The sequence below is a fragment of the Rhipicephalus microplus genome, chromosome 8 (genome assembly GCF_043290135.1).
Source record: "Rhipicephalus microplus isolate Deutch F79 chromosome 8, USDA_Rmic, whole genome shotgun sequence".
In the NCBI taxonomy this organism is placed as follows: Eukaryota; Metazoa; Arthropoda; class Arachnida; order Ixodida; family Ixodidae; genus Rhipicephalus; species Rhipicephalus microplus.
The window spans coordinates 45,266,774-45,288,787 of record NC_134707.1 but is presented as its reverse complement, the minus strand read 5'-3'; the positions used below and the strand labels follow the sequence as shown (position 1 = coordinate 45,288,787).

Sequence of the window (22,014 nt, the reverse complement as noted above, 5' to 3'; positions counted from 1 at the left end):
TCCGGGTAAATGACCGCCATATATACATACGCTCAACAAATTTTTTTGTGTTGGATACAAAAATTATAGATTGAAAAATCCTATCGTACTCATGCAATGACGACAGCTAAATTGGTTGCAAATTCTGAAAAGAGTAAAAGCCAGTTTGTCGTACTGGTCTAAATTTTATATTTGAAGCAATAAAACATATTTAGTGTCTTGTTTTACGCCAAACAACTAATTTTGCCAATACGTCAGCTGCGGGGATCCTCCATCGGTACAGGGTTATTCAAATATCCAGCGATGACCTATTTTCTTTGGAAAAAGAAAAGTCCCACTTAGCGTAGATTGACAATACGGAACAAAAGAGAAAAGTCACATTTATTATTCTCGGCATCAGAATTGCAAGGTTATCTATTAATTCGCCTTGGTGCATCATTGGCTAAGGAGCTCGGCTGCTGACCCAAAGGTCGCGAATTCAATTCCAGGTGCGGTGCTCACAATTCGGTTTTGGGTTTAATTTCAGATTTAACGTATCAGTGCGCGTTAAACAACATCAGATGGGCGAAATTTCGTAAGCCCTTTTGCTCGGCATTTAACACAATGATTTGGTGGTATTGATGTAGAATCCCACGTATTATTATTATTATTATTATTATTATTATTATCATTATCATTATATTTTTGTCAGGAAGTCTTATTTTGTGTTACACTACATGTGCGGAACAAACTGTCGTTACTGTGAAGGCTGGTATGGTAATGCACGCATTGTTACGAAGGCGCGCTGCCGACGAGGTCACGAAGCGCGCCACAAAACTCGCCACTTACAAGGACACGGCCCACGCCGACAGCGTGGAGACTCGAAGCAAAGGGAGGCTTTTCTGACGCATAGGTCAGCCGCGCCGAAAGCGTGGAGACTCGAAGCCACGAGAGTCTTTTCTTACGCATGGGTCAGCTGCTGGCGTTGCGCCGCTTGGCTTTTTTATAGACACCGGTTGGACCTTTGCGTCACCAACATCCAACCAGAAGCACCGCTGGCCGTGATGTCAGAATCCTCCTATAGGGACCATTGCTGGGTGACGTCACAATCATCAAATCGGGAGCCGCTGCGCAGGGTTGAGTGATGTTGGGTTGACCCAAGGATGAGTGATGTTGCCCCGCATTGCGTAAGACTCGCCAGATTGAAAGGCGCCGGTTGCTTCATCGAGCTCGTGGGCTGAGGGAGCTCGCTGTACGTTACGTAAGACAGACCGATGCCACCGCTTGATGTAGTCATTGAGTTGATCGCGTCAGGCGAGATTGATCGCTGGCCTTGACACAGATTGCCTTTGCAGAGGCATTGACGTTCGGTGTGGACTTCCAGGCGCAACAGCACCCCGCCGCCAGACAATGTGCCGGCAAGACGAGCTATTTCTACGTGGCTCGGATGTCAGGCGTGCTCGTTCGCCAGGTCCCTCTAGGTTTGCCTCTAGGGCCATGGGTAGAATGCAGCTCCAGGCTCGGTTCCGTGAACACATCCCATTCTTGAAGACGGTCATCTCAGCTCCACTAGCTTGTCGCCACAATTTGTCGACTAGTTTAGCTCGTCTCTTCTGATGATTTTTAGTGTCAGCACTTGTTGATGGTTCTGCAACTTGTCAAGAATGGTTCAACAACAGACAACACGCGACACAAGCAAGTGCCCTCGGTTACCCGACAAAACACCAGACAAAGTTTAGTACAACATATAGCCAGCTACGTGTCTATCAGAATTTCGTTCCCTCTACATCAAGAGGCACTTGTGGGACACAAGACTCATACTGAGAACTCGCATTTTGACACGTACAACAACGTAATGAAATAGAATTTAACAAAAGTTCGCCCCTTGAGATCACTGTGAACGAGAGCGCTCAGCTAAGGCCGTGATGATGACAAAATTTTGCCCCGACTCGCCAGTGAATGACCGAGAGGTGAGGAAGGTACTAACTAAAACGCACGGCTAAATGCGTCTGCATTAGCGTTTAGCTTTACTTTCTTGTAGCAAACCTCTAAGTTGTGATGTTGGAGTATCACGGTTTACCTCAGTAACCGGCCACTTTTAGGTGATGATACCTATGCTGTACCTAGACCTGCTCATACTTGCGACGTTGAAATTTGTGTAACTAAAATATAGGAGTCAAGATTTTTTATAAAGAGAAACCGAATTCAGTGTTACGTGACGTCAATGAAGGATGAAAAATATGACTGGTACAAACATGATAATCCTGACACACGTGTCATGAAGACTATGACAACATACCACGCTCATAGCGTGCTCGCGGCTATTTCGCTAGCTCCACATATACAAATTTGGTATCATGTGACGTGAATTGATGACGAAAGTGAACAACACATCAAAACATGATAATCATAACATGGAAGTCAAGCACGGCATCATTTACGTCCACCTCGTAACGTTGAGCTAATTTTAAAATGACATGTCAACCTTTCCTATTCGTGCTTCGCATATCGTCGATTCCAACTGTACAGGGGATCTGCCAATATTTAGGGTGAAACAGGGAAGTTTATTGCAAACTAGTAACAACATTTCAGATGAATACAACCCTTTGGTGTAACAAAATCATTTCAGTGGCGTGTACAAACAAGAAAACATAGACAGGATGTAACACACAGCACTTCCAATATTCTCACATATCACGAATCACTCAAAAAAACAAAGATAAAAGAAACGCAAAAAACAGTAATTTTGAACAGATTCACCTATTACGTGCGACGAGAAGAAATTTTTCCCCCGAGTTAACACGGCAGTAAGGGAAGTTCAATATTCCCGTTCCGAACTCCAAAAAAAAAAAAAAACGTTTATGCCACCTTCTGATAAATGCTTCTTCTCCCTGAGTTTCAATCTGTTCGGTAAGGTACCGAACCATTATCATTCTAATCTTCTGTAACGCTGGGAATACAGCTCGCTGGGGTCGTCGCCGTGCTTCGGCCATACAGCGGCGACACCACAAGACGAACATTGTGACGTACAGTACGAGTTGTTTAAATAAGCCCCTTCTGCGCTGTTGGCTCGAGGGAATTGACCCTCCGAATTGACGACGCACGACATGCCACACGTCTTTGGCCGCTACGCATTCAAACATTGTGTGGCGGATCGTTTCTCTTTTCCCGCACTTGGGGCAGTGGTCATTGGGAACGACGCCCCACTTTAACAGTCTCTGACGAGTGGGCAACGCGTCCCATCGCCGCAGCCATTCAAATTCTCTATTTCTGGTACGTGGTTGTTGCGCCATTTCTTCCACTTGCTGGGCCTCCATCTCTGTTTTTCCTCGTCAGTAATCGAGCGAATGATTAACATTTCGCTAATGCGTGCGGGTGCGAGCTTTGCAAAGTATTCTTCGGTGGCGTCGCCGTCAACCGAACGCTTGAGCCCTCTGCTGCCTTATAAAAGGCATGTGGGTGTTTTACTTGAGGTCCCCGGTACCTTTCCGACGTGAATGCGGCTCCAAGAGTTCCGGTCCAATACAGCAATAAGCTACGGCCAGGATAGTCATAGTCCTGAAACAATTTGTGAAGTGTTTTAGCTGCAAGTGCCTTTGTGAATTTCGCAACATCTGGCAGACTGAGTACTCCACAACTTTTGGGGAGCTTGAGGAACTTTTGTTGAACTTTTGGCGTCTTCCCGGCCCATAGGAAAGCTCCAACCAATGACGCAAGGCGGCTCCCCAAAAGTTTCGGTATGAGTGCAATGTGCCCTATATAAAAAGCATATGCGTATGCTTTGGCTTTCACCGCCGTCACTTTGGCGTCAAGTGACAAATTGAAGTCAGTGGCATACGCGAAGACCTGCGTGGCTCGATGTACGGCGTCCTCCCAATTTTTTTTGGCCACCTCCCCGTCTTGAAAGTATACCCCGAGGACTTTTACGGCATCCACGTATTGAATGCCACTCGGCAAAGAGCCATGGAAGCTACCGAAACGAAGGGCTTTGCTTATCTCCGCATTCAAGAAAGCATCCGGTAAACTGGCATACTCTTCGAACAGCTCCAAGAAAGCGTGGTAACTCGCTTGGTTTCGCACGAACACAGAGCTGTCATCCGCATAAGTGGTGATGCTAACTGATTCCAGACCTGTCATTTGAAAGCCCTGAATATTAAGGCACTTAGCCACTTTCCTAAGAAGAGGATCTATGGAAATAACAAAGAGCACCGGTGCGATTGTGTATCCCTGGCGAACACCTCTTTTTACTGGAAAGCTTGCTGTCTCCACGCCGTTGATGAGAAGTCGGCTGGTCATGTTGGTTTATAAAAGCTTTATACAGCGAACGTACTGCTCAGGCAAACCAAACATTCTAAGTGCGCAGTATAGGTAGTCATGTTCGACCCTGTCAAAGGCCTTGGCTTGATACAATGACACGAAAGCACCGGTAACGTTTTTGGCATTGGCATAGTAGAACAAATCTCTTATCAGAGTAAGTGTTTAAAAAATTTACTTACCCGGCACTGCACACGTTTGCGTGGGCAACACTATATCGGGCAGAAAAGGTTTTAGCCTCAAGCCAAGGACCGTAGCTACAAGTTTGTAGTCCGTGTTATGGAGGGTAATCGGCCTCTATGACTGTGGATTGTCAGGATCCATGCCCTCCTTTGGCAGCAAGACTACACGGCCCTCACAGGGCTTTTGCGCATCAACAATGAATCCGTTAACCATGTCAGTAAGTGCGTCGCCTAGGACATCGAAGAAAGTTATATAAAACCTCATCAGTATTCCGTCTCGACCTGGAGCCGTGGTAGTGTTCAATTTCCTCAAGGCTTGCCAAACTCCATCTTTCGTCGCCTCAGCGCAGAGCATATCAGACGCCTCGGGACACAGTGTGGGCAAGCCTTCGCAAAAGTCTGCGATTCTTTGATGCTGGCTGCTGTCTTTGGAGCGATGACCTGCAGAGCAGAGCCTTTCAAAAATGCGCCCTAAAGACCACCTCAATTCTTTTGATATCTGTGACTATGCTCCCACACTCTGTCCGTGCTGCACCGATAATACTGGGCTGGTGTTTCCATACCCCTACTCGCTGTGCGTATGCCAAGTTACCTAGTTCATCCGTAGGCAGGTGCAGTTCCTCTGCGCGTTTAAAAGCCCCGGACTTTGCCATCAAGAAGAGGTCGTATTTAGCCTTTTTGTACCCAATGTACTCTTGAATTGCGCCGGTCAGATTACGTGCGCGCTCAACGATTTAAATACGCCTCAATGTTTCATTCATATGTGATGTTAGACGTGCATGGCGCATTTTCCTGGCCTCCTGCGCAATCACACGCCCTCTGGCCTTCAAGAGATCCCATGCTGCCGGCGTAATTTGCGGCGTGTCTTCCAAAGACGCATAGATATTCATGCGCATTTCAGATACCAAAACTTCATGAATTTTAATTGATGAATTCATTCACCACAACTTGGAGCAATGCCTTCCCAGCTGGGCCTTAAGGTGAACAGCACTGGCATAAGGCCGCTGAGCTTGCGTTTCCCAGGCGCTAAAAAATGCATCGCATGTCTCTAAACTTGCAACAATCTTGTTAGGAATATAGACTCTGTCAATCCTGCTTTGAGACATACCCTGAACGCGCGTGGCTCTAAAGGTGTCCCCGTGAAGCGTTGTCCATGCATCGACCAGCTGCAACTCTCTACATTTTTTTGCAGCCCTTTCGAAGGGTATGTGCTTTGTCCTTGACTAGGGCCTCGGACATCTCTAATTGAGTCAAAAACACAAATGAAATCACCTAACAACAGGCACGGTGCTGAATTTAGCAGGAATGACCTGGCTTCTCTAAAAAGTCATTGACAAGAGACCTATCCACGGGTGCGTAAAAGTTGGTGAGGCAGATTTTCTGGTCGTTTATCCACATGTCCACCGCGATAACACGGCCTTCTGCATCGAAGACGAAATGCGCACCCCGCCTGAACCTCGGATTGAGAAACACGACACTGGTGCCACGCCACTGCGCCTGCGTTAAAGAGAAGAAGGCTTCAACCAAAAATCTAGTACGGAAGGTCATAGTGTCATGCCGCGCTCGAAAGTTGGTCTCTTGCAGAAAAAGCACGTCGACCCCGAGAGAGCGCGCAAGGTTCATTATCTCCCGTTGTTTTACAAGATCTTTGAAACTACGAACATTGAAAGTCATGAAAGATCACCTATTCATTCAAAATAAATTTATGGGGAAACAAAACAATCGTTTTTTTAACAGCGATGCGTAAGGGACGACACGGCCTCTCCTGTGTCAAGCGGCAGAGAATGAAGTCAACGTGATGATACTCAAAGGACTGGCGCTGAGATTTACTCACGCGCACAGATAGAACGAACCCAGTAAGCAACACTAATAATAACAGAAATAGTACACGCAGCATGCAACGTGACTCACATGATGCAATTGCTATAAGAGGGCATAGCCACCAAAGCATAGAGCCCACAAAATGGCACATGAAGGTTCCATCGTGAATGACAGTAACATATGGAATACTAAACAGTTTGCATGCATCAGAGACAACTAATGCATAGTGGTTGTACGGCTGAGAAGCAGGCATTACAACGGTACAGACAACAGGAAAGAATGAATTTGGGCAGCACAAATTAAAAAAAAATCATTGAATCCTCACGCGCATGAGGTAATGGATCTCGGTTTGGCGAATCCACTCGGGGCTTTGTGGATGTTCCGGAGGTGGTGACATCACTTCCACTGCTTGAACTACCAGGCTTGGTGCGACGCTGAGAGTTTGTGGCTATAGACAACTTGTCGGGAGAACACGTATTTTCAGGAGACAAAGATACCGATCGTGAGGCTTGCAAAAATCTGTCACTCCTTGATTTTCGTGATGGTGACCGGCTCCTACGATGTCTGGATATCTTGTTGGACGCTTCTTCTTGGGCCTGTACAATGTGTATGCGAGGCATGTTAGATTCTCTTGAAGACGTGGTCTTTACTTCTTTCGTGGGAGTCGTCTTCATGCTACCTTCTAGGCCAACAGGTGGCCGTTCATGGAGCTCGTCACTTGCACTTGTTGCCGCGGGAGGTCGGAGCACTTTCCCCAGTTGGCCAGCGCTCCGATATGCTTAAGACGCTTCCACCAGTGGTGATGCGTTCGAGGATTGTTCGTTTTCTGTGGCCTTGAGTTCCTCTGATGAAGACGTAGCAGACGCACTCGTCGTCTTCACAGCGTTGCTGGGCTCCTCTGACGACGTTGTGGGAGATGACAACGCTGCGGTGTCCCCAGCCAGCGCAGAAACGCCATTGTCACTCGTTGTGCATGGTGACGTGGCATCAACGCCACTGGCGTCTTCTGTCTTGGCGTCATAAAATTCCGTGTCAGTTGCGCTGTCTTCATCCCAATAATCTGGAATCTTCTGTGGCTGTAGCTTGGTTTTGCATTGGAAAACTTCCGTGTGCCTGGAGGTTCTAATTTGGGTTGTTCTCTTCGAAGCACTCTCTCCAAGTTCTGGAAGTTCTTTCAGTGACTGTGAGGTGCTCTGCGCTGCGTCTGCGTATGATTTGGGACGAAAGCAATCTTTTGTCTCGTGGTCGCCATTACAGCGCTTACACTTGGACACACACTCCTCAGATGTACGGCCGAAGGTGCCACATCATTGACAGAAGGGTGTTGTTCAAGTAGCCGCAACATGACCTTCTCTGCTGCAGCGTGCACATACTCTGCGCATACCACGATACTCGAGCATCCCGTGGCGACCTTGAATTGATAGGAAGTTAGGGGCGGGCTTCGACATTTCGATTCGGGCGATGCGGGTACCAGTGTACGTTGATTGATGCCTTTGCAAGTTAACAAATGTGATATCCTTCACTTCAGTGGGTACTAGGGAGCCTACATGAACGGCCGTTTTTAGGGTGGAGACATCTTAATAAGTGCCTTCAAGAAACTCAGCCAAAACCAGCGAGCAACGGGGTACGCTGTTGCCAGCTTCCACCAAATTCAGCATAGTTTTCTGTGCGCCGCCATTTTGGAGCCGGCCGCCACTCCCTCCAGCTACGCGAAGTACGGCGCAACAAAAAGGAGCCGACCGAGTGACAGCGGCGGTTGTCAGGGTCGTGTAAGCGACCCAGTTCTCAAAGTGAGCGCACGAAGAAATTCGTAGCCCACACACAAACACTTGCGACATAATACTGAGGTTACGCTGACACGAACGCAAGCGTGGCAACAGCTCAGACTAGCGAGCACGTCTCCGTACGAACGCGCGGACGCGTCCCGTTTGTGGCCTTCCTACTCGCAATGCGTGGACGCAGCAACGACAACTTCGGTTATCTACTCATTCGCGAACACCGCGAAACACATATACGTATGCCGCAGGAAAAAACAGTGAACGAAATACGCAGTACTAACAGAGCAAATACGAGACGCACTGGTGGGCTCCCAGCCGTCTCGCTTCACTAGAGCCAGCCATAGTTGTCGTCGGCCAGGGCTCACTGGGAAGCGGAACATTCGCACCCCCTTTCTGTTGTGGTTAGTGCAGAGTGGTACGCAGCATCCAGGCATTCTAAGGCTTCACCGGCAGCGTTTAACACGCTACCGCAACGTTCGACGCCGTATTATTGAGAACTAAACGCAACCGGGCGTACACGCAGTGCGGGCACCAAGATGGGGCGACAGCGCGGCGTTGCTGTCTGGCAACATTGTGTTTTGGCGGGCGGCGGTGCGTTGGCGGCATGTAGTGGGTCAAAGGCTGACATCACCCTAAAAACGGCTGTTCATGTAGGCTCCCTAGTGGGTACGACACCGCCTCTGCGCAAAGCTTCACTTTTTCGTATGGCTGAAGAGCTGAAATAACTGCGTCAACTGACACGTACGGCGGGAGGCGGAACACACCGACTTGTACGCTTGGCGCCCCGACTGCTTTAACTTGTACCTTGTGACCTTGTAACTTGAATCCTTGGTTTACCATCAACTTGGTTGCTTGTGCAGCTGACCGTGCCGCAACTAAGGAGCTCCGAGGTGTTGCAGGAACAGCACCCCTTCACTCCCCATGACGTCTTCAAGGCCATCGATAATCTCGTCGACGGACGCCGTCCCCTCCGGAAGGTGAAGTTGAAGCAGTGCTCCTTGAGCGGGAGCGCCGCAGGCCTTGACGCCATCCTCGCTGGTCCCGGTAGGGGCCGACGACGCTGGGATCAGGCCTCTAAAAAACTGGCTGGCAAAGTCGCGAGTGGACACCCGGCAGCAACGCCGCCGGGACGCTGACTGCGCTGAAGACTGGAACGCCGAAGCTTCTTATAGCGGCACCTGTTCGTCTCTCGTAGCCGTTGTATCAGTCGTAGTGTGTAACCAGTATTACATTTTGACCTCCTAGGTGGTGCCGGTGGGAAATTTCTTCTGTGCGTGGTTGAACTATAAAAGATAGTGCTCAATATACATGCCAATGGCTGCTAAGGGAGAATGAGAGACAGGAGAATTCGGCTTTTAGTTAACGCGCACGCTGCGAATTTTTTATCGTTCAACAACGCACTGAAGACAAGAAAGGGATGTTACGTTATACTCACAGGGCGTAACCTCCTAGGTTTTAGAAAGGTTTAGCGAGAGTTGGGCCGCAGTGCCATGAATACAGTGAACTAGTATATCCCATGAACTCGAGGTGGTTGAAGGTGGGAAGTAGACACGAAGCGCAAGCCGTAAGAAACTGTGCGTGTGCCTCCTCTCGTTCAGTCTTTGGAATGTCCGCTGGATGGCGGTACTTCTATGTGAGGAGTAGCTGATGAAAAGATGCGAGATGGTGGTACTTTGAGTGTTGAATAGGTGGACGAATGGACACACAGACAGAGGCATGGACGGACGTACGGACGGCTGCTCGGACGAATGGACGCATGGACGGATGGAGGAGCGGATGCATCGACGAAAGGAGGGACGGACGCACCGATGAACGTGCGGGCGCGCGAACAGACGCATGCACGGACGGGCCAATGGACGCACGGGCGGCCACATAGAGGCACGCATGGATGGACGGAAGCAAGAACGAATGAATGGACGGATGCTTCGCCCCAATATCCATCATTCACTCCGTGGATATGCTGCCATTTTCTTTTTATTTCTTGCAGTCATGTGACTCATGTCACCTTATTCTATTCTTGTTTTATCGTGGAACTTCTATGAATAATACCAATGTACTGTGTTAGAAATGAGGAGCATATCTAACAAAATAGTGTTCTTGGCTATGTATTAAGCCATTGTACTACATGTACAGCTAAGAAGCAGAGCTTGTGTTGCATTTCAAGTGCCCTGCCTTCTATTAGCCATCATTCATGGCTAAAATAACAATGAACTACTCTCTTCTTCTCAGTAACGATGCCTTAACCGAAACTGTTTTTTTTTATTGTTGAAGGAAATATACTAAACCCGATCGCCACACCATTTGTGCCTTAACGTGGTGTACCTAAAGCTACATAAAAACACCCAATCACAAAATTACTGCATGTGGACAACGAGGGACAAAACGTAACAGTGTAGCATTTTTGGTACTTAGTATTTTGCGTTGTTGGCTAAGAATATGTACCCCACAACAGTATGTTTTGACTTCTGAGGTCAGTAAACTGTAAAAAACGAACAATGCCCTCGTGCAATAATAGGCAGTTTATTCATGTGCCCAGAAACATTTAACCGCCAGGCAGGCGCTGTGTGTATCATATACTTCTGCTCACACATCGTTTTTCTTGCGTGCTCTGACAGGTTGTGACGATAACGAACATTTCACTCGTTTAACACTGGGAATGGTAGGATAGTGCTGCCCAAAAATGTCCGAGTGTTTGAAACACATCTGCGTGAACTATTCATTGGTGACTATCCTCCATTTACGTCTATTTAGAAGGTGCAACCTAGCATCTGACTAAACTCCCTGCCTTCCTTTTTTTCTTGTTTCTCTCTCTTTCTAGAAGGTGCAACGACCACTGCAAGCAGCTGCTGGATAAGAAAATTGATTCAGACCATTCAAAGACCCAGGTAAATGCGCAGCCAGCAGCTATTGTACACAAACTTCTCCTAGCTAATAGTACTATCAGAGTCAAATGAAACACTAACAGCGGCATAGTACGCTCCGTCCACTTACCACTACGAAGAGGCATGCATAAATGCGGAAAGCTGGCGAACAAGATGCGCGCACTTGTCAATCGTGTTAACTGGATGGAACACACTACACTATCGTAAAGACTTGCCGCTGTTCTGGTTTCGTTTGACGCTGATAGTGCACTAAATACTGTGCGACCCCGCACTTAATCCCTTAGAAAGGTTAGAAAATCAAATCACATTAGGGAGCTTCATGTTCTTGAAAGACAAAATCCTTTTCAGAAAACGTGAAGACTGTTCCGTTTAACATTCCAATTTGATGAAACTTTGCTTCTTTGTGCTCGTGTGATCAGTAATGTAGGTATGACATCAGTGAGAATAGAACACTTATAGTTGAGTTTGTGGGGTTTAACGTCCCCAAACCACCGCATGATTACGAGAGACGCCGTAGATTATACGAGACCCAAATCTGAGCACACGGCCCTAGAGCACTTTCGCCTCCATCAAGAATGCAGCCGCCGCAGCCGGGATTTGATCCCGCAACCTGCGGGTCAGCAGTTAAGTACCTTAGCCAATATACCACCACGGCGGGTGGAGTACTTATCAAAAAATACTTATGTGCGTTTCAGAACACCTGCCTGTTTCAAACCTGAAAATAGTACCCATTCCTTGATTAATTCAGGATTATTTTCTGTTCTTGCATCATGCTCATTCGCATAAGCTGTATCTTGGCTCTATTCACCGTCGCAAGAAACAGCAGTCTGTTTAATTACGTGAAAGCTATGCTTATTCAATCGCAAATGCATAATATTTCCAGTTCGTTTGATTAGCTTCGCATCCAAAAACTGTTGGCTTTGTCTTGAACTTCTTGACAAAAGTTCGCATTTTTTTATGCAGCAACCTTCAGCAATATCCGGTTTCGAAGTGGTGATAGTATCCGAAGTGTTTAAACTGCCGACTCTCTCCAGTAGAACGTGCCTCATAACGATATGAAGTTTCGGCCGCAAATTTGTAGGCATCTATTGAACAATATTGTTGGCAAGTTTGGGGCAACTAGAAAAACGCTTGTATTAGCTGCCTTTAGAGAGGTCGCTGAAAACGCTATTTCAAATAGACAGCATTTTAACCTAGACTTCCAGAATTATAAGACAATGTCGCAAACTACATTTTATAGAGCTGAATCACAACTCCATAAAACCAAGTAGCGTACGATCACATGAAATGTATTCACACGCCACTGAGGCCTATGAAATTTTATAAAGGATCTTTCTGGACGATAACTATTACGTGTGACATAAAAAATTAACTCGCTTGCAAAAGTACGTCTGCTTTGAGTGGTCCCACGAGACTTCAACTGAACTTTATTATTGAAGCAAATGCAATAAAGAGCGTATATCGCAGAAATAACAGAAGTGTCGGCATCAGTGGCCACGTCATTTGTTGTGAGCGAAAAAAATGGCGTTGTCTAATAAAATATTAAAAATGTAAAAAAATAAATAATCACAATCTTAAGATGGAGTGGTAATGGAGCACAGACTGCAATTGTGGCAAGCGCGAGTTTCAGTAAACAACATATCATTGCCCTTTTTTTATACAGAGATAACCCACTTCACGAAGGAGCGACATGTGAAACATTCAAGTATGACCTCATAGTTCATTTCAAGAAATATTCCTGTATATTAGTAGCCTCAGTGAGGTGAGCAAAAGAAGAATACGTTTCGAGAAAAAAAAACGGGATAATTTTAGTAACACTACCAGCAAGTGACAGACCATAAACGAATTCCCAAACGATAAATTTTGGCAGCAGTTAAAAAAATTAAACCTGAAGCGCAAAGATATAACCATCCTCTACATAGAGTCTGTGCATTTAGTGAATGTTTTAGCAGTATCTGTGTTTCTATGACAAACTTCTGTAGACAAAAGTCGCGCCGACGGCCTCATTTTTTTACTTGCCACTTACGAGTGCCAAGAAAGTGCTTGTTGGTATATTTTCGCGCAGGTATACGATACCTGGCCATGGCTTTGTTCCCAGATTGAGCCACTTTCTAATAATACATAAAGTTTTACCGCCATATAGAAAGCAGGCATAGTTAACGATTATTTAATTGTTCACAGAACATTATGTGTTCAAACTAAGTGAAGTTGTGTACTTCTCAGTTACTGGCTGCCTATTTTCGTCTCCCAAGTATTAAAATAATAATTCGGTATAATATGCATACACGACCTATCTAACGAAGTTTAGTTTGTTATCATCACAAAACTATGCCTCTCAGCCTAGCTACGCTGCAACGCTCTTCGATAACATCAAGCAGGCAATCGACCAAGGCTACATGGTTGATAGCGTATTTATGAAAATCACAAAGTAATTCCCTTCATTTTTATATATAAACTTAAATCGCATACCATAAATGTTCCATTGCTTCAGTTTATTTAAATCAATTTGTACTCAATTCGTCCATATTGCCAGTTAATTCTCATCTGCTAGGAAAGCAAAACAATGTGCTTATTTACGGTTCAACTCTTCTAAGAATTCTATTTTTGCTGTTCATTATAAAGACCTGGCTAACTTTTGCACTACAGGCTGTATTTTGTACACAGATATTCACAGATAATCACAGTTATTAAACATTCTCAAATCATGAATGGCATTCCACTACAAACCCTCAAGAGGAAAATGTAAAACAGCTGCATCTTTCCGGTATGCTTGCCTGTGGCGCAGAAACCTGGAGGCTTACACAAAGTTTTCTGCTTAAATGGAGGAACACGCAGTGAGCGATAGAGAGGCAAATTATAGGTGTAACCTTTAAAGACAAAAAGAGAGCAGAGTGGGTGAGGGAACAAACCAGAGTGGAGGATATCATACTTGAAATCTCCAGGCCCATGTCCATCTCTATAATAACAGGTCATCATTAAAGGAACTGACTGGATTCCAAGAGAAGCCAATTGCCCGATGGGGAGACGAAAAGTTTTGTGGGTTAATGAGATTTAAAAAGTTTGCAGCTATAATGCGGCAGCAGGAGGCAGCAGACCGGGTTTTTGGGAGAGGCATGGGAGAGACCGGGTTCATGGCAGAAGCGGATGATGACAGTGGCCTTTGCACTGCAATGGGCGTATTATAGATGATGATGATGTTGATGACGATGAAAACAACAAATTTTGACTGTACTAATAACGTCAATGAGCTCTAACAAAACATAGGCGTTGAAGGATATAATATGAGTTTTTGGTGTCAAAAGAACACGTTAACAATCAGTCGATCAAAAATCTTTTTTATGGTACTTCATTTTCTCCTAAGAGTACTTTCCTTATCTATATATGTGCTCAGCACATTTATGAAAATGAGGCTGAGTAATTTTTCTCCTTGCGTCATTAAGTATTGAACTACAAAACATGCACTCAAAAATTTAGTATAGAGAAATGAATTTTGAAAAAATTGTCATCATTCGTTTTTGATGTATACATGTCAAATGAATTTTATGTTTTGTATTGTACCATGTCATAGTAAATTTTTCAGACCCTTACTTTTGCTTTTTGTCTGATAAACATATTTATTTTCTTTCTTTTTTGAGATTACTTGATTCATTTGTTACCAAAGATACCAAAGAGACCGCTGAATCAAGTCCACTCAAGTCATCTTGTTTTTTTTCCCGTTGCTATCATTATTGAGTCTTTCCTTCAATTGTTTGTACCCTTTGATATCAATGTCAGAAATGTTGCACGAACCTGTGTGTAAACTTTTATTGTTGTCGATTAAATTTTAACACGAACTTATATTATAAAATGTTTCTATACCGCGCGCATTTTAAGTCTTGCCATGTCACGTTGTTTTTTTGTATTGTTCTGCAGGAAACACTGAAGAAAATACTTTGAATAAACACTGTTGTCAGGTAACTAAGGTGATGTCCCAGACATGATGCCCGAGCTCCTGTGGCTCTTCGCCGTTCGCAGACGCGAAGCACACTGTTCACTACATAGGTGTACACTCTCATGACTCCAACAACGTTTTAGTCACTTTCTATCATCATCATCATCATCATCGTCACCACCACCACCATCATCATCATTATCATCATCCTAATACGCCCACTGCAAGGACAAAAACCCTGTCCCATGATCCTCTGAGAAACCCGGTCTTGTGCTCTCCGTCCCCATGTTATACATCCGAACTTTTTATTCTCATCGGCCCAATTAACTTTCTGTCTCCCCTTCGTGCGCTTGCCTTCTCTGGGTATCCAGTCAGTCAACCTGCCCCATTATGGTGGTCCAGTGGCTAAGGTACTCGGCTGCTGACCCGCATGTCACGTGATCGAATCCTGACTCCAACGGCTACATTTCAAATGGGGGCTGAAATGTCGTAGGCGCGTGTGCTCAGATTTGGGTGCACGCTAAAGAACCCCAGGTGGTCGAAATTTCCAAAACCCTCCACTACGGCGTCTCTCATAATCATACCGTGGTTTTGGGATGCTAAACCACACCAATCAATCAATCAATCAGTCACTGACTCTTATTGACCAGCGATTATTCTGCCTACGTGCAAGGTGCCCGACCCATGTCCTCTTCTTTTTCTTGATTTCATTGCCAATATTCTTAACGCCGGTTCTGTCCCATATCCACTCTGCTCTCTTCTTGTCTCTTAAGGATACAAATATATCCTTTTCCCTACCATTGTTCGCTGCGTCCTCCTCAAACTAAATTGCACCCTTTTTGTAAGACTCCAGGTTTCTGCTCCATAGGGAAGCAATCACAAGATGCAGCTGCTATATATCTTTCTCTTGAGGGTCTACCATTCAAAATATGAGAATGCTTGCCGAATGTGATACACCCTCTCTTTATTATTCTAGTTATTTTACTTTCCTCGTTTGGCTCCGCAGTTACCAGTTATCCTAAGTAGACATATTTATTCACAAATTCCAGCGATAATTTCGTAAAGCGCTGTTTTTTGCCGAAACCATAGCACAATACTTTAGTTTTATGCATAGTAATTTTCAGAACTAAGCTTCTACATTTGTGTCCAATTCAGTAATTATGAGCTGTAATTAGTTTCGACAGTTACTCATCAAGGCAATTTCAACAGCGAATGGCAGGTTGCTAAGATACTATTCATTACCCCCTACTCTAACTCTAGGGCCCTAAAAACCTCCTGTAAACACGTGGTGCATAGCATTAGAGAGATTGCGTCTCCCTCCTGTTCACACTCTTGCTTATTAGTATTTTCTGACTTCCTTTATGTATAAGTGTGTTGGGGCTGTGAATCTGCTGTAGATTCTTTCCAGTACGTTTTTGCAGGTTTCGTCGATGCCATGATTCTGTAGTGCCCTCATCGCTGCTGATGGCTCGACTGTGTCGAACGCCTTCTCGTAATCTATGAAGGCTATGTATACAGGTTTGTTTTATTCCATGCATTTCTCTATCGCTTGATTATCACTTCTATGAATGTGGTCGATTGAGGACTAGCCCGTGTTTTTAGACACAAAACTGCTTGATGTCACGACTACCACGACTCGACGGACGTTTTTATGTCAAAGATTGATGGATTAGAGCGAAAAAAAAACAAAAAGAAATATTTTCCTCCCTGGGTTCCTAGCTTAGGACATATCGCTCAGCGACGTGTGGTGCAAAACCGCCCTCCCACAGAGCTTACGTTATCCAGCTTGCTGATAGTGAGCGATTTATATACAGCACATACCTTTCAAGATCACCAACTTCAGCGTTTCTTCACCTTCAGAAAACATACATGATGTGAACGCAATGTGGTTGGGCGCACTCGAAAGGTCGTCGTCCCGCGCTTTGCTATGCGCACGTGCTTCCACAAGGCGTGGTCGCTTATGCACTCGTGCTTATCTCGTGATTGCGGCACTTTGCAAGTCTTGTGCTTGCACTACAAGTTTGGTTTGAATTAACAGTGCTTAAAGTAAGCAAGAAGGTAGTTTCGCTCGTTACCGTGGCCGCGTTTACGAAAACGACGCGCTGCTCACACGTGAAGAAGTAAGAATTTGACAGAAGTTCACGCTCGTACTGTGTCGCCTTCGGCAATCGTTGTCTGTTTCTTTAATTGTGTTTTGTGCAGTGCGATTTAGGTTTCGAGATGTGACAGCAATTAGTATGCGTGCGTCTTGTGTATGGGCATCTCCTGCGTACTTTTTTCTTGACGTGTGCGCTGAAGGTTTCGAGCAGCTGGCCTTTCTTAGGGTGACATCACAATGTGTTGTTGTAGCAGTATTTCTATGGCCCTGTGGCGAAACAAAGCTCAATATAGGTTCAATAGCCTCTGTTGGGACAAGTTCCCCTTTAGTGATATAGCGATTCCCAGAAAGAGCAATCAGTCATGTTTTTTATGCACTCTCCTATTCTTGTGAAATGTGGGCCCAAGATATTTTGTAATTGTTAGATATAAGAACTCCTCACTGTAAACGCTTCAGCAAACACAGATGTTTTCATGTGCTTTATTTGTTAGTTGCGGGAAACGCACCTTAACAATTTCAGAGTATGAAAACAGAGATAGCGTGAATAAATTCATCACATTTTGTTTTTATGAAATTTAGCTGATATCAGGCACGTCTTGCTAAATTGCCTTCCGCGCCTCTGCAGTTTGGTTGACGAATGCATTTGCCTCGGCAACACCACCCTAATCTGTGGTCAGGCTGAAACAACTGCCAAAATATCATGTATAAGTACTTTTATTTAAAGAGTACGCGCAAAACATAAGCATAAAAATTTTATGTGTCACACAATATTCACGGAATAATAAGCACAACACTGTACTCACCGCAGCCAGTTAAAACTTATTGCCACATTCTACAAAGGAGGAAGAGCAATTTGGCCGTGCAATCGGGAAAATCGTCAGGAATCGTTTATCGTACGTCTGGCATTGCTCTAGTTTCACTACAACGTTTCTGAAAAAGCATACTAGAAATATAACATCTTATGGAAGTTACTAGCTTTAAATTTGTGTGACGACGCAAAGCATCTGAAAAATAATCTGTCTTGATTGCGCATAAATACGTGAACCCAGGGATACCGCTATGGGAAAGTAAGAAAGAGATCTTATATTAATATTGTTAATGCGCATCGAGTCACAATTTTTGAAGCTCTGTAAACCCTTCTACTATAATGAAGTTACTTTGAGGCTTCTATATTCTCGGATTCAAACTATGTGACACGCAGTTCATCATTTTTATTCAAGTTCACGATTGTCCCAAAGTAAGGCCACGCATGAATCAGTACAGTCAAAATAGTTTCCTACAACATTCCCAATTTACAAAAGTAAGCTTCCGATACTGGAGGAAACTCGCTACGAACATTACACAATATTATTCACTCTGAATAAAACGTAACTAAACCTCTGGATGAGCAATCCGCACTTGTATACCCAATCCAAAACTCCATTGATTAATTTGTGGGGTTTAACGTCCCAAAACCACCATATGATTATGAGAGACGCCATAGTGGAGGGCTCCGGAAATTTTGACCACCTGGGGTTCTTTAACGTGCATCCAAATCTGAGCACACGGGTCTCGACATTTCCGCCTCCATCGGAAATGCAGCCGCCGCAGCCGGGATTTGAACCCGCGGCCTGCGGGTCAGCAGCCGAGTACCTTAGCCACTAGACCACCGCGGCGGGGCAATCCAAAACTCCAAGCCAAAGGCATGTACTGTTTTGCAACGTTAAACATAAACAATGATCATTTGCCCAGCGCACCATCTAGTGATGCGGGAGGGTGCAAGAAGAGAACGAGCGTGAAAAGGAGAAAGGAAAATAGGGAACGCTATAGGAAACATGTTAAGAAAATTCATAGCAATGAAGTTTCTTCATGAAGCCGAGGCATTCAAAACCGCACGATCAATATTCATTCGTTCATTCACTGTTTATTCCGACATAAACAAATGTTGCCTACGTTGAAGGGACTAAAGCCAGATTACCTCTGCTTACTAAGGTCCCTCCACCCATACATTTACTCAGCTGAAGTGGAACAAACATACAAATTTCATTATTATAGATGAGGGAAACAAAAATAAAATTCAGAAAGTTTATCATATGTACAACTATACAATTTATATTAACGTATTACACTCATCACTAATTAGCGGTAGCAAGATAAATAATTTATAACTCGGATGCCCACACATTTTTACCGAAGTTAGATATAGCTCAGTATACGACTGTATTGCATGAAGGGAAGAAGCCTACGTTGGTCATAATGGGCAAATTTGTGAAGGGAAGGAGGGAGACAGTGAATGATGGCATATGAAATTGAGAGAGAGAAAGAAGGAAAAAGAAAAGGAGTGATAGAAAGATGGAGGAATGAAAATAGAATTAAAGAAATAGAGCGAAAGAATATAGAAAGGAAAAAAGCAAGCGATGAATATAAGAGAATAAAACAAACATAGGGAAGAACAAGAAAAATAAAAAGATGGATCAGATAAACAGAAATCAACAAAGTAAAGTCAAAGAAATACTGAAAAAACATACATAGATGGCTTGGCACGACAAATGCGAAGCTCTCAAATTTTTTTCGTTTCTCTTTATATTCGTTCATCTTTTTTCCTTTTTCTTTCACAAACACTCGCTTGCTTCCTTTCTCGTGTTTTTTTTCCTCTCTCTATATTCTCATTATCCTTCCTGTAGCACTACCCTTTTTTCATGTTCTTTTTTTCTCTCTGCATTCATACTTCTATTTCTCCTTTTCCCCTGCTTTACATGCTATGTATGCTTCCCTCTCGGTATTCTCATTTTCCTCTTGATGACTTTAATATTTCTTTGTTTAAATTAACCAGACTTATCAGTGCTCCCAACGCCCTTTAAATATTATAATAAGCGAGGATATGCGATGCTCTGATAGCATGCCTCTACGTCCAGTAGTTTAGATGACTGCCTTTGGATCCGCCTTCGAATCATGGGTGCTTGGGTTCGACTCACCCCTACTAAAAATGTACTGGTTAGGAATTTTGTATTTTCCTTCCGAAATATTTTTTGTTCGTCTCTATATACTTCCATACTGCCTCGTTCTCTCATCCATCAAAGCTACTACAGGCGATGCTTGTCGAATCGCGTGCGTGTATCGCAGCTAAGTGGTGCATAATGAAAATGACAAAGAGAGGGCATGGATGGTCCATGATGGGGATCATTTGTATTCACTTTCCACTGCTGAATTCACGTCGTATACAGCTCCACTGTTAATGTTTGGTTCACTATGTTGCTGTGGGTGAATCAGGCGTACCAACGAAGATCGCTTGCAGTACTACAGGCTAAATATTTATTGGCAGTCTGTTTGTTACTTACCAGCGTATGTTTTCCTTCCAAAATGCAAAAAGAACATCATGCAGCAGGGTTCAACTGATGACAACTGGCTCGTGCATACAAAACCACGACACTCGTTCACGCTACCCGCATAATCCACACGCATTACTTCAGCCTGCGCATGTGCTGCGCAATGAATCGGCCTTTTTATTTTCATCATTGCCTTGTGGCAACGGCCTTCTTGAGCCTTCTCGCCTTCCATACGTTCACCGTGGGTAAGGATACTCGCACAACGGCCGAATAGAACTCGGTGGGCCAAGAGTAGGAACAGGGCGATGACGGTTCTTATGTGATCATCTCTGCTTTCGTGACCTCGGAACTCTGATGTTTTGGTGAAGTCGCGGAGATTCGGCGTCTCTTAAAGTCACTGCGAATTATACAGATCTCACGGCGTTCTGCAGAGATCTGTATTGCACAGGTAATGATCGAAATTCTTATAAGTAACTGTTTCAAATACTGCATATTCGGGACCTCCAAATATATATTTATGCACCTAGATTGTATGAAAAAAGGATATACTAAAACATTTTCCAACCTGAATTACCTATGTAACTATAAAACACGGTACAAGCCTGTCACAGAGATTGGGCCCGCAGGCTACCAATTCCAAAACGTTGTGTCAGTTCCGTCTTCATTTTCATTCGTCGGCCTTTTCTCGCGGCCATAGACATGGTAAAAAATCAGCAGCAACAATCTTCTTTTTTATTATCATTGCAAAGTACCCCCTTCTCTTTCAAAGTTCAATAGATTTCTTACCAAAAAGTATTTTACCAAAAAGTAAAGACAAAAGTGACCAAAAAAAGTGCACATACCTCGCAAGCGCTGCTTTTTTCGCTTTTGTAGTATCCAAAGAACCAGGAACCATGTTGTTTACAATAGTAGTAACAACTCCACAGCACATTTTTCTGCAATTACAACCGAAAATACAGTAAATCAGAATGTGCTCACAGTATCACAATATCCAGTAAACATCACTTTTGCTTGAGGTATTTAAGCTTTCAATTTTTCATTTAAAGGCACCACAGGTCAAATGAAATGTGCAATTGGGATTCTTGGGCTCAAATTAACTCTCCTAATGTTCCAGTATTAAGCCCAATTTCGGTATTCTTACATGAATTGCGCGGGCGTCTGTCAAACTGATTGGCGCGTGAACTCGGATACAAACTCGTTGATTCTGAGAAGACCCCTGTTCAACTCTTGACTATTGTTGAGCTGGTTTGACTGTCAAGCGCTTCATGCGGTGGACGCTAAGCAGCAGCTTCTTTGCATATAAAATAATTTGGTCTGCTTGCACTATTCGTGCAAGACTGGCGCCATAGAGTAGCTTGTGATCACGTAGCTTCTTCCAGACTTTTAAGTCAGTCGCCTACATAATTTGCTCGATCTGCTTTGAAGTGAAGACGGTATCAAATGACTAATATTTTTTTTATTATATTTTCTAGCTAGGACTCGATGAACATAACGCTCAAAAATATCAGTATTGTTAAGGTTTCATTTGAAATGGCAATTCTCTCGGGTTCAACCAGCAATGTGATCAATAATATAAAGCTATCAAAATTATAACCACAATTTTAACTTCTAATTAGCGTGGTTTTACTCAGCGTACTCATGAAGCCACAAAATATCCTTGACTAATTATCATGACTTATGTATTAAAATTCATTAGCATGGCATAGTTAGCGCGTTCATTGGCATGTTTTAGTTGGCACAGACCT

At 44.1% G+C, this 22,014-nt stretch overlaps 2 protein-coding genes across 7 annotated transcripts in view; both read right to left on the bottom strand.

The window, feature by feature from the left end:
• The window catches only part of LOC119165370 (uncharacterized), a 70,186-nt gene extending 53,161 nt beyond the window's left edge, over positions 1-17,025 (bottom strand). For 2 of the 5 annotated variants that reach the window (XR_012885590.1, XM_075871674.1), the window contains exon 1: positions 16,688-17,020. The gene's annotated coding sequence lies outside the window, so the exon portion shown is untranslated. Of the gene's footprint in view, positions 1-16,687 lie in introns of all 5 variants that reach the window. The other 3 variants (XM_075871677.1, XM_075871676.1, XM_075871678.1) reach the window with 3 other exon arrangements.
• Positions 205-22,014, bottom strand: part of LOC142768988 (uncharacterized) — a 51,226-nt gene continuing 29,416 nt past the window's right edge. Inside the window, exons 7-8 of one of the 2 annotated variants that reach the window (XM_075871680.1) lie at positions 21,112-21,204; positions 205-294 (exon numbers count right to left, since the gene is read on the bottom strand). In XM_075871680.1, the coding sequence (XP_075727795.1) occupies positions 265-294; positions 21,112-21,204 (123 nt within the window). In that variant the 3' untranslated portion in view covers positions 205-264. Of the gene's footprint in view, positions 295-17,430; positions 17,652-21,111; positions 21,205-22,014 lie in introns of those variants that run through there. The other variant, XM_075871679.1, reaches the window with a different exon arrangement.